Raw genomic sequence first — 13,930 nt, forward strand, 5'->3', positions numbered from 1 at the left:
TATGCACGGGGCAGATATGACAAAACCAGTTAGAACAGCAGCTGCAGAACTTTCATAGTGAAGAACAGTAAAAGCCAGGCTTTTCATATGACTCCACGTACACTTGGACAGTTTGGGACAGTTCAGGCTTTTCAACTCACATTGCAATGCATTCTGGTATGCTTTACCTGTCTCAGGTACCTTTCACAGCCGGACTACACTTACCAGAATGCATTGCGGTGGGAGTTGAAAAGCCTGAATTGTCTCAAACTGTCCTAATGTATATGGAGTCATCTGGTAACCCTAGTAAAAGCATGGTAAAGGATAATCACACATAATAACAGTACAAAGTTAACATGAGAAAGCAGAGTGTGTCTTCTATAACAAACGAGCGCTCAATCTAACCTGCGAGGCAAGACTCATTAATGTCCTGCACGGATAAAGCTGAAAAGGTTTGCCGAATGATGGGTTAAAAAAAAAAAAAAAAAAAGCTTTTTATTTTGTATTTCGTAAAAGCAGGGGGACAGTACGAGTGCTGTGGGAGTCTAGCTAGGTGTGATCAGGGAGTTTGATGTTTAGACCACCAGTGTGTTTTAGTGATGTATGGGAGCCATTACAACAACAACAGGATAGCTTTGTCTGCCAATCAGAAAGCCCAAAGTCTACTATTCAACGACTGAATGAATCCCAGAATAACTAAAGCCTTGATTACCAGATTATGTGTGTTCTGATTGGCTATTCAAAGATCTGCAAAGTAGTACTGCGCTATTGTTCGATGATTCGGTGAGGGCCATTGGTGTTGACTGGGCTAGCTTACCATTCCAAGCGAAACAAGCAAAGAAAGCATGGATTTGTGATGATTGCTGCTTGTCTGAGACTCTGGAGAACAACGATCATCACAACTCCAGACACCTGTCTCTTCACTTGTTTCAGTCTGATTATCCCAATCAATGCCAATGACCCTCACCTGTGGAGAGGTGAGCCGAATAACCGAATCATCATTTCCTGCAGCATGACTGCAAAGTATTTTAGCCCACAAGACAGCCCAGTCCTCACAGAAATACTATGACTGCTCCAAAGTAATCCTCACATTCCTAGCTGGGACGTAGTAATGCTCACATTCCTAGCTGGGACGTAGTAATCCTCACATTCCTAGCTGGGACGTAGTAATCCTCACATTCCTAGCTGGGACGTAGTAATCCTCACATTCCTAGCTGGGACGTAGTAATCCTCACATTCCTAGCTGGGACGTAGTAATCCTCACATTCCTAGCTGGGACGTAGTGTGTTGCAGCTGTTTGCGGAGATGCAAAGCCCCCCACTACCGCCCGACTCTTGCCTTATTTAGTTGGGAGTGTCTTGAAGGATGTCTCAGCTGTTTTTCTAAGAATAAAGTGTTGTGGCTATGGGAGATGGAGAGTCACACCAGGCGCTGTCTGTCTATCAGACCAGGCATGTGGGCCCCCCCCCCCACACACACATGGTCCTCACAGAGGACAATACAGGTGAATGCAGACACAGATATACAGAATCTAAGGACAGGAATACCAGTGCAAAAAAGATATATACACTGCTGGGCAAAAGTCTTAGACACATTCAGGAGTTACTATATATATATATATATATATATATATATATATATATATATATATATATATATATATATATATATATATATATATATATATATATATAGTGTTTTTCACTATTATTACAACTTTGACTGTTATTAATACAGCTTAGTTTGGGTGAGAAGACACCAAGCTTGTCATTTAGCAATCTTTAATTCACATTGATCAGAATCTTCAAAAACCTGTGATCACAACAACCCTAAGTAAAATGTGCATGAGCAGCTAATATGAGCTGTTGTTGTAGTAGCTAATCCATCACATTTACCCAGTGGTTCTCAACAGGGGCAATCCAAGGGTGGCGTGAGAAGCGTCCAAAAAACATTTTTTTAATTATTATTATTTAAAGTGTATGCATGACATGACGTTCGGTAGATGGCACAAGTTGATTCTATGGTAGTACCCCCCCCCCCCCCCCCAACCCCCCCCCCCCCCCCCAAAGAAAATGTGCAAAATCTCTAGGACTATATAAAACACTTTTATTGGTTTGTTGGTTTGTTTTTAGGCAGATATGTACTTATCCAAAACTGGTAATGGAATTATTTTCTTAAGAGGAACTGTGTAAATCAAGGTCTGATAGAATAAAAGTCGGGTACCTTATGGTTACATGTTCAAAGAAAAACTGTTGAGAATCATTTTCAAAAAGAGCGTACGAGTTACAGTCCTTTTCATATCCATGTTTAAAGTTTAGTGATGCTCTGCATGTCAACACGGTACCATACATTGTGATTTACCATGCTTTCACTATGCTTTCACTCTGTTTTACTACACTTTGCTATGCTTTTCCCATGGTATGGTGCAATGCACGTTTGTAAAGGGACTTTAAACATGTCTTTGTGAACCAGGTGGCACAACAGGGAGGAATGAGGCAGTCCATTTGTGGATGAAAGACAATGACACTTGTATCTATAGATCCTGCTTTCTGTGAGGTCTTGGTGTGACCTAATGCATGTTTTGTTCAAATTGCAAAACAACCTAAAATACCCACAAGCTCATTATTTAATAGCAGCCGTTTAATATTTTGGGATTCTAAAAGGTCCAGAGTTTTACCTATATATAAATAAAAGAAAAACAAATGACTTTTAAAGAAATGTGTTCATGTATTTCTGCTCCCATGGCCAAACTACAAACAGCCATCAGTTTTTATATCAGCACAGGCAATCAATGGGTTAAAATATCTATTTAAATGAAAGCAATATGCTTGCATGATTTTCTTTTAATTGTATTTAAATTGTGAATGTGTGTTGATTTGCTCCATTGTCTACACACTTTAAACTTGATCTGTTTTAATAATATTGCTGTTTACAAACAGTGCTACTTATTTTAAGCAGAACAGCATGTCATTCTTTAGCATCAATAACAATGCGATAGGGAATGAACGGAATAAACCCTAAATCAATAATTTAGAGAATATGGGCGCCTCAGCAATATGATCTGCGGTGTGTGAGTCTCTGTGTACACAAAGAGCTTGTGATTCAGACACAGAACGCTTTGCTTTGAAGACAATCTCTTATTGTTTACAGGTGTTCTTTTTTTTTACATTTATTGGCTGGGATAGCCCCCTCCAGACTTGCTATTTTGGGCTGGGTATATTTATTTCATGAGCTAATGAGTTTCTTTTGCTAACCCAAAGTGAATACAAGAAGAAACTCTTAGAAAAAAACAAAACAGTAAATAAACAGTGAATTGCCTTTGCACGTAAGAGAGCAGCTGATTCTACCATGTGAGTGTGAGTGAGTGTGGGTGGGTGGGTGAGTGAGTGAGTGTCAGTGTGTGGTGTATCACTGTAGAAGTCATTGTCTTGGACAATTGTTGGATTCTGTGACACTGGAAATGCTTATCATCCAAACCCCAAACAATAGTTTGAGTCACAATAAAATCCTGGCTTCAATGCTCCCCAGGTGTACAATTACATAATCATTTCTTCTCTCTGTATATTACAAATTAAAGCTGAGGGAACACAAAGCCACTTTTTCAGGAACAGTGGCTTGAAACCTGGTTCCAGGAGACCAGCAGACCTAGTTTGAGGCAACTTTGCTGATGCCACCCCTGGTGTGCCATGCAGTTGCCTGAAACCTTTTCAAGCCACAAAGTGGCTTCATGTTCCCTCAGCTAGTGTGATGTGCTCTCTAGAATGTATTGCTCGTATTATAGGTGGTAAAGCGTGCTGCTGGCACGTGGAATCATGCATTTAGATGACATGATTAACACCTGTGGCATTTGAAATGTTATTTGATATCTGTGAAATAAAAAAGGCTTGTAATTTACAGACACCACCACTCCTGTTGAGTCCCATAAGATCCCGCCGAACATTATGTAAGGTAATCGGCACCAGCTATTAATCACACTGATGAGAAAATCATCTCAAAGAGCCATTTATAGGAGTCCAGACGAGAGCTGCTTGTCACTAAGATTTAATGATCTGGCATCTAGAGTATAAACTTGGGCACAGAAGCAACTTGCCATAAAAATACAGCGTCTGTATTCATCAAACTTTCGAGTGCCAGAATGTAATGAATTTACTAGCATGATAATGCTTCACGAATAATGCTCAGATGGGCCCTTGTTTATCAAAGCTTTTTAAATCGTGTTTGCAAAAGAAAAATGCAACCTGGCGTTGTGACAAACCGCCTGTTGTCTGCATTCTGAAGCTGTTTCTTAGCAATGTTGTACCGTTACTGATGTACATTCTCTTTCACAGAAACAGGATGGTGCGTGCTGGAGTAGACTGGTTTGAGAGTGTTCTTAATATGTTACCTTTCCAGAAAGCAAGAAACTGAGAAGGAAAAATGGCAGCAGTGGAGCTGTAAACTTCTTGTTCTGAACAGGCAGCAGAAAGTGATAGCTGTTTACAGCTCTGTGCCCCTGCTACCCCTATCAACAGCTTACAAACTGTCAGTCATCAACCACTGAAGGAAGAGCTAGGACTGGCTTGTTCACCCACCACTGAACTAAAAAGTCTCAGTGTGGACTTATTAAATAATACCCCATTCACACTACTTATATAATGCATGACCATGACCAAGCGGGATTGTCAATGACGAGAATAGCAATCACTTAGGCAGTGTGGATTTTTGCTGAAGTTGCACTATTCGGAATAAGCTCCAGAAAGTCATGGCTTAGCAGTTGAATATCTCTCTCAGTAAACAACCCACGATTAGGCTAATTGGGTATGCCTAAGTGATTACGTGTTGTGCATAGACACAGAAACTCAAGTACATGAAATACAGATAACCCAATTCACTTTACCTGGCTTTCATCTCCAGAACCCAGCAAAGCGTCCAACACACCTGTGTATCTTCTGGGCTAGAGGTGTACAGCCAGGGTGTCATTCTAGACCAGGTGTTTGTAAATTACTTAATCGAACCAGTGTTTGCATTTTCTTTCGTTTGTTAAATGTGTTCGGATTCTTCGCATGTGACCAAACCCATTTTAATTTAATCTAATTTACTGGTAGTTCCCTTCTCATGAGTTCGGCTTGTGTCAAGCCAATCAGATTCTGAAATGTTTTCATTGCAAACTCTCTGGAAAGCAAGCTGTAGTCCAACAAAAGACCTGAACTAGAAGTGCTGATGTTGCCTATGCTGTTAACAGCTGATACAGCTTATTTTTGCTTATTTATCCTGGTCAGTGTTGGCATTTTGCGTGATTTTCAGCTGGTCATATTGGTTCAAGAGCTGGTTATGCTGGACAATTGATAGGTGTCTACTAGCAGTACTGAACGCTGCTGAAGACAATTTATACAGTTTGTGTCAGCATTAGCAGATCTGCTGCACCGGTATTGTTTCATTGTACCTGACTGAAAACAAACAAACAAACAAGCAATAGTTTTAAAGTAAGCAGGTTTCCTTTGGGGCCAACTTTTAACAGCATTATATAACTATGTAAACATATTTATACGTACATGTATACATGCGTACATATAATACTGTGTCTCTATACATTAGGCACACCCCCCCTGCCCCCCAGTGAACATTACCAGCCTGCCATATGCTGTGGCTCCTCATCTTAAGACTGTCAAAAATAACCTGCCAACATCTTGAAATTTCTTCTTTAAATGTCAGTGATACATTGCGTCCTGTCCTTCAGCTAAATAAGGTTAAATTGCCTGTGCTGCCAATCATTGTGGTGCAGGATAAACGTGACAACCTGATTGGATGCCTGCTGCCTGAGCTGGTGCTCTAACCCAATCCTGAAGATTTTGGGATAAACTTTGCTGAGGTGTGAGGGTACAAATGAGAGGGCTGAGTAAGACAATCAGGCTGCTTGGTGTGTGCTGTGGGGATCGTGTGTGCCCTCGCTTGCTTTTCCGTCTCCTGTTCTTTTGCATAGCCGGTCAAAATGGTAAGATTTTCTACAACAGCAACAGCATTGTTGTATTTTTGTATTATGATTGATTGAGGACGAGAAGGACTGACTGGATTCTACAAACAGTCTGGATCCACAGGATGCTGCTGACCACTGCACTGGAATGTACCATGCGGGCGTCCAAACACTCCTTGTCTTTTATTGAATTTGTTTATGGGAAAAAGCCACCTGCCTTGCCAATTTTATTTTTATTTTTTTTACAAAAATGAGGTCCTCAGTAGAAACGAGTATTTAAAAAAGTTCTTTTTTTTTTTTTTTTTTTTTTTTTTTTTGAGGCTGGAGTCTTTAGATTAAAAACCAAGAAAAATATTTTAAAAATGTTCCCAGTTGGTCATGTGATCCCATTCAGCCAATCAGTGATGCTCATTGATGACGATTTCCTTTGGAGGGCATAAGTGACACCCTTGGCAAAATATTCTTTTGCTCTTTATGAGTCTAGCTTGGTAATTGATTTTGTAATTTAAAAAAGTTAATATAAACCTCCCTGATTACATGGTTAGAGCACTCTGATGCAGTGTGGTAAACTGTCGTTTGAGATGCTCAGTAGTTAGAGAATGTGCTTTGCTGCAGTGTGGAAAACTGTGTGTTTGAGCAGCTCAGTGGTTAGAGTGCTGGGCTGCAGTGTGCGAGGCAGTGAGTTTGAGGAGCTCAGTGGTTAGAGTGCTTGGCTGCAGTGTGTAATCTGTGTTTGAGGAGCTCAGTGGTTCGAGCGCTGGGCTGCAGTGTGTAATCTGTGTGTTTGAGGAGCTCAGTGGTTCGAGCACTGGGCTGCAGTGTGTAATCTGTGTTTGAGTAGCTCAGTGGTTCGAGCACTGGGCTGCAGTGTAGAGGCTATCTGAGTCACATAGCTCATTCATTAGAATGCTAGGTTCCAGTACAGAATGCTAAGAAAGTAAGCAGCTCAACTGGGGAGCTCCCTGCCATGAGGGAAGTACCAGGGAAGTTGTTCAGATGGCACATGTTATATCCTTGTTTTACAGAAGCCAAATATAGTGCAAGCAGCTGCCACAGGAGGGTTTATAGCTTCAGGACTTTTATTCAAGAAATCAAGTTTTTTTTTTATTTGGTGGCTGCAGTATGTTTCACAGTTAAAAGGTAACATAATTTCTGTGAATATAACGCAGTAGAATTCAGATGAACGTTTTGTTTGGCGGTCCAATGAGATGTATCTTTAAAGGCAGTCAATAAGCACAGTGGCAATGCACATATTAATGTGTACAATCATCATAAGATTCAGCTTCATCCTTGTCTTGGTTATTTGGAAATGTTCCAACAGCTGATAGCTCCATCTTGAAGCAGCAGCTATTTTTATGAGTCAAAAGGCTATACGGTAATTTGGCTCCCCAAACGGCAGCACTCAAACCCTGCTGGCATCCTCCCGCTTATTCATACTGGTACCCACTCTTTTCAGTCTCCATCTTTTAAGCTTCCACTGGGGGCAGTGTTTGCCGTTGCGTTCTCAGTCTGTTTAGAAATCTGTTTGGAGGGGAGGGGAGGGAGAGTTATATGCAGGCCATCTAATTCAACGATTAAGCAGAGATGCTTTTCTGCCGGGAGGCTGGGTATTCAACGTGCAACTTAGTGGGTTACTGTATTTGCTGATTGCTTTTTTTTATAGTAGCTGAAGCTAACAGTAGAGCAAGCAAATTGTCATAGACTCCCATACCATTTTTCTTTATAACCTTGTCAATGTCACGATGCCTGGAGGTTAAATAGAAAGGAATAGTAGATCATCATCACATTATTAACTTTGTAGTAAATGACGTGACAAGCACATTAAGAGATTTAAATAGAAATAAATGAGTGTAGCATCAAAAGCCTATAAGTACCTCCGCTGTTTGTTTCATATATATAATGTACAGTATATAATTACTGTAGCTAAAATGATTTTGCTCTCCTAAGTGTATTTTATACAGTTCTGTGTTGAGCCAGCAGATGGTGGTGTTATATTTACATGTTTGTAACTCAATATGATGGTCACAAGCCTGCAGTATCACTTGAAGATGGCTCCTAACACACTCTTCTGTAATATCATCTGGGATAAGCTGCATGCTTTTGCCTTGCGTCTCCTTATTAGGAATCAAGAAGATGCTAATGCCGGCTTATTAATATCTCGGAATTGTAATCTGGCACAGGAGGTTAAACCATTTCGAGTTCTCTGCTTAATCCCTGGGTAAAAAGAGCGAGTGGGACTGTCTTTCAAAGGCTCGGATTCTGTCTCTAACACGAGGCTACAGTGTTTCTATCCTTGTCCCTGATAGCACTTTCAATTATCCAATTTTGCCAACTGCATTTCCAAAAATACTCTAAACTAGCTGCAAAATACGACATGTATTGTAACCGTTGATTTGTCAAGATGAAGGGAGCATTCCTTCCCATTACATTGTCATACGACCAATAAGAAACTTTGTATATTCAATGGGTGTGTTTCTCTGTTCAGAGGCACAGCATGCTTTAAAAGTTGCATTGCAGTAAAGTGTGCACACCACAGGGCTTTGGGGCAATCTGGCTAACTTTTAGGGACGTAGACCAGCCAAAAAAAAAAAAAAAAAAAGCGTGTAATTATAATGCAGTCTTCCAATGGATAGTATTATTACCATGACAAATTGAGAGTTTCTCTCCAGCACTTGCTGACCTTGATAACTCTGAACTCTTTTACCAGACCGGTCCTGTGTTATTCTGTGTAAGGAATTGATATTGAACGGTTAAAAGGACAGCCGGGAATGGCAGGATGCTTGTGTTATGTGGCTGCATTTTGGACTTCATGTGTGTTTTTGTTTCTTTATTTCAGCCGACTGACGCCCAGTCAGATGCTCGCTCCTACCTCAGTGAGGAGATGGTAGCCGGTAGGTATATATATAATAATTGAGAGATAGACTTTATTAATAGGAAAGTAATCTTTGTTACATTATTCTTTTTGAGAGGACACTGAAGCCTATGTAAGCAAAAATACTGCAAACTAGTAAAATGAGTGTAAAGTACAAATGGATGAAGTGAAGGCTTGAGTTGCTGTCATAATGGTGAGCTTCTAATGGACATTATGAACTGTTTAAAAGTTGTATTAAAATTGATAGTATTAAACTGTGCTGAAAAAATCTGAGCGATTCATTTAGTTAAATAGTGGTGGTGCTTAGACTGGCTGCTGTTTAGAACAGATCTAAAGTGGACTCTGCAGTCAAAGTCTAGATAAGGGCAAGTTTCGTGAAGAGGATACTGACAGCGCTTCACTGCTCTGTGTGATCGTAGAGTTCAAGGCTGCCTTTGACATGTTTGACTCTGATGGTGGTGGAGACATCAGCACCAAGGAGTTGGGTACCGTCATGAAGATGCTGGGTCAGAACCCAACCCGAGAGGAGCTGGATGCCATCATTGAGGAGGTAGATGAGGACGGTAAGAGTCATCTCCACTCTTGCAAACAGAATTGTCCTGAGAGATCTGTCTACCTTTCTGTCTGTCTATCTGTCTGTCCCTCTTGACACTTGTCCGGTTTGTCCCCTAGGCAGTGGTACCATTGACTTTGAAGAGTTCTTGGTCATGATGGTGCACCAGCTTAAAGAGGATCAGGCTGGCAAGAGTGAGGAAGAGTTGTCTGAATTCTTCCGCGTCTTCGACAAGTACGTGTGCATTGGATATGAATCACCTTGTGCAGTGTGTGTGGGAGCGAGCAATACAAGCACATAGCATTGGGTCCAAATGTAAATCAATTCAATGGTTCAGGCAGGAACTCCATAAAACACCCCATGAAAATAATACAAACATTATTGTTGGTGATGCAATTGATTTTTTCTAGTTTCAAGCATTCTCATTATTAATGTAGGTTTCTTGACTTCCTTGCCTCTTCCAGAACTTATATAAGTGAATATGTAGACTTGACTCCCCTACATTGCCACCTACTTCCCCATGTGCTGTATTCCCCTTCGCCCACCTTCACAGTCTCTTATAGTGCAGCATATTGCTGGCATGTGTTATGTCAGTGGTCTGAAAATGTGCACACTGGAATATGTAAGTGAACCGTGGTTACATCAATACAAGGGTCAGTATGTAATATCCCTACACACCGCTTTTACTGACAACAATGTACATGGTGACATTTAACATTTTGTGTCATACAGTGCCCATAAACATATGTCTGAACTTATAACAAATAAGGAGATGAGAAAGGTTTGGGAATGAGTAAAGGCCATTCAGCCCACAAGGCTTGGCTCTTGTTAGCACACCATTCTCCCCTACTTGGGGGGGGGGGGGACGACTCATTTAAAACCCCTTCTTTTTTATAATGCTCCCAGTGTTTTAGATGCTACCACGTCACCTGGCAGGCTGTCCCATGCATTTATAACTGTTGGTGTAATAAAGAGCTTCCTCCCCTCTCTTCTGAACTTTCTTTCACTCAGTCTCCATGTATGCCCTCTTGTTCTTCGCTCTGTGCTCAATTTGAAGTCTTGTCTTGGGTTAGTTTATTCATACTGTTTATGAATTTATAGACTTCAATCAAGCCCTAATAGTTTATATATAAACATTACTCACACCGCATACAAACTATGGTTGTGTGATACTTTCTTCCACCATAAGAGACTGGTGTATGTTTTAATGTGCTGGAACCCCTTGCAGACGATATCGTTACCTGAGTGAGGCGTATCCTGGTTAGATTAGCCCTATCATGCATGACGTATTGAAAATAGTCTCCTATGCATTTTCCATATCTCCCCAAATAAAGACTAGAAGAGAGTTATTTTATCTGTCCTCATGAGGACGCCATGCACAAAAGGAGTCAGTAAATGAAAAGAATAAATAGACCCGTTGCTCACCCCACAGAAATGGCGATGGCTACATCGACCGTGAAGAGCTCGCTGAGATCCTGCGCTCCTCTGGGGAGAACATCTCAGAGGAAGAGATGGATGAGCTGATGGCTGATGGTGACAAAAATAACGACGGCAAGATCGACTTTGATGGTAAGAGACACTTAGAGTCCAGACCATGCAGCTAATATCACACAGGGGCTATTTTAGAATACGATTGCTGGGTGGTACCCCTGGGATCAGTTTTCCAAATATCCCAACATTAGCCACAATCGGTGAAAACAGAGGTGTAACACCATGCCCATTTCCATTCTCTTTCATCAGGCTGTGGGTTTAGAGGCTGGCTGTCCCTGCTTAGGATTTTGGGATGAGGACTGGTCTTTTTTTACAATGGATGTTACTGCATGCAGGGTGTGAAGGGCTTGATTATCAGACAAGATCACCAACAGCCTGCTCATGGAAGTCAGGGCTGAACTTTGCTCTCACAGCTGCCTCTGTCCCATTTGGGGTTTAGGCAGGTATTAACCCATTCAGTGTCATTGTCCTCATTTGAGAACAGGCTACTTTGCTGTTTTTTGGAGCATTTCTGGCATTATTGCCTTATTATATTGATATGATAGCCTGCTTTAATTTTGTTAAATGTAGAAGTTAAGTCTAAATGTGTCTGTGGGTTCTGCAAATAGAGCCCTTCCGATGCTTTTATGAGACCTTAATGTAAAATAAGAAACTGAAGTCTAAAAATGATTTCTCTTAGCCACGGTGATGATAAAGCTCTATTTTCTTTATGTGTTGAGCTTCATAGCCGGCGTGACATGTCACTAGTCTGATTACGGGCACGTCTAACTTGACAGCCCTCAAAATGGGGCACTGAGGATATATATTGTAAATATGCCTTGTCAGGTTACACTTCTAAAAGATTGAAAACTTGTAGGATGGATGCGTATTGATTTAGAATGTATCACATTCCAGAAATACAGCTTGTGTTGTGATTTTGTCAAAGAAAAATGTATGGTACTTTTAATGGGTTAAGAGGTGAGCTCTGAAACGCACGACAACTTCCCTGTCCACTTGGATTCCTCATTTCGGGTTGTATATAAGGTTACACAAAGAGAGAATGCTAGGGGGAGCAGAATCCGATCTGACTGACACTCCAAAAGAATGTACAAACCACCAGACTGTTGCAAGCAGGCTATGTTTGTGCTCTAATTTCTTTCTCTTGCAGAGTGGCTGAAGATGATGGAAAACGTACAGTAAAAGACCAACATTCCTCTACGACACGACAACAGATTTTATTTTTCTGTTCAAGCCATTGATTCACAATTACTCAAGTGTGCCAGCCAAGCCTCTTTAAGTTCACCAAGACAAGCAAAAGCAAAAGAAAATAAAAAGGAAAGAAGGATATTTGCATCCTCCCACCTAACGTGACAGGACTCTGGGAAATGGAAATGTATATTTACCCCAAACATCAATTTAAAGCAATCTTCTTCCACACCTGTCTTCGTGTACTTACAGTATGTTACTGGCCAGGAAAGGGGGCTGCCCACAGCCCAACATTGTAATGTACAGAGCTGGAACGAAATAAAGCTGTGTCAATTTTTGCCTCAGGAATTTGGAGTTATTGTAACAGCATGTCCCAGTGCCAGAGGTTCCAGTCATGGATTGTGGCCACAAGACATTTAACAGAAGTTTGCTTTTCTATTTTTTTTCCTGCATGAGCTGTCAGTTTGATGATCTACTTGAGTCATCATAGCATGCCAGCATGAGCAGTGATGCAGGTCAGATATATATATATATATATATATATATATATATATATATATCTATATATATATATATTATATAGTATGTATGTATGTATGTGTATGTATGTGTATATGTATCTGACTGTCTACATCGATCTCCTTAAGAAGTTGTGAACTTTTCTATTTATAAAGACCAACCTCTTTTGGTCCTCCTCTTGAGGGGATACAGCAGTGACAATAAATCTTGTAAAGCTGTTCTAGGCTTTTACAAGAACTGATCTCCTGGCTCTGACTCGCTGACCTGACTCAATGGAGTTCACCTGTCTGAGACAAGCCAATGAAAAAAATCTAAGACTCACTTTATGCAAGTTATTACATGCATTATTATTGTTACTGTTATTAATAATAATATGATGATAATGATAATAAGATAATGATATATAATAATAATAATGATAATGATAATGATAATAATAAATAATAATAATGATATTATTATGATAATAATAAGATAATTATTATTATTATTATTTCTTAGCAGAGAATAAAATCAGTAGCAAATAAGATCACATTCAGATGAAAGCAAAGTAAAGAATACAGTAAATAATTACATTAAAGAGAGAGTTCGGCTGAGAGTAGTTAACTTTTATAGTAAAAATCTTTACTTATATGAATAAAGTCCTGTAAGAGCACATAGCAAGTACGATAAATGGGTGAGAACGATTTCAAATAAGAGCAATTACAAAAAACGTGACTACGGATACCTATAAGAGTAAAATCAAGTACCGATATAGTTATAATTAAGAGCAGGAGTAGAATACGGCAAGGTATGGAGCAGATCAGTGCAAGTACAAGCTGATGCAAGTACTGGAACAACTGGGTGGCATATAGTCCAGTGTAGGGGAGAGTTGTGAGGTTTACAGATGCTGTCTGAACAGATGTGTCTTGAGGCGGTGTAGGAAGGTGGTCAGGGACTGAGCAATCCTGATATCCATGAGCAGGTCGGTGGTGGTGGTACAGTACAGCTAATCTGCTGGTGGGGGGGGGGGGTGGTACAGTACAGCTAATCTGCTGGTGGTGGAGGAGCGGAGGGGGAGAGTTAAAAACCAAGCAAGTTCTACGATTGAATAATAATGTAACTGTGAATGCACTGTACTGGTCAATTGAAGGTGTTGCAGTGAATCGAAATGCATGAATGATCTCAATCCAGCATCTTATCATCAAATCTTCAAACGCACTTTATTGCTTACATTGTAATGTATATCTCATTTGAACATTTTACTCTCCTGACATAAGCATGTGTCCCAAAGTAAAATACGATTTGAGTAGCTATCTAAATGGATATACTGGCACACGGTTTAACAAGAGACTCTCTCCCTATCACAAACAAAAAACGCAGCTAGTGACAAGCAACACAT

The 13,930-nt window shown here is 40.3% G+C and overlaps 1 protein-coding gene across 1 annotated transcript; it reads left to right on the forward strand.

The window, feature by feature from the left end:
• Positions 1 to 5,842: 5,842 nt before the first annotated feature.
• LOC121297722 (troponin C, skeletal muscle) lies at positions 5,843 to 12,374 on the forward strand. Its single transcript, XM_041224172.1, has 6 exons — positions 5,843 to 5,950; positions 8,766 to 8,820; positions 9,221 to 9,364; positions 9,474 to 9,588; positions 10,787 to 10,923; positions 11,993 to 12,374. Exons 1-6 carry the CDS (start codon positions 5,948 to 5,950, stop codon positions 12,022 to 12,024), a joined length of 486 nt encoding a protein of 161 aa, XP_041080106.1. The 5' UTR covers positions 5,843 to 5,947; the 3' UTR covers positions 12,025 to 12,374.
• Positions 12,375 to 13,930: the final 1,556 nt, after the last annotated feature.

Source organism: Polyodon spathula, chromosome 23 (assembly GCF_017654505.1).
Source record: "Polyodon spathula isolate WHYD16114869_AA chromosome 23, ASM1765450v1, whole genome shotgun sequence".
NCBI classification, from domain to species: Eukaryota; Metazoa; Chordata; class Actinopteri; order Acipenseriformes; family Polyodontidae; genus Polyodon; species Polyodon spathula.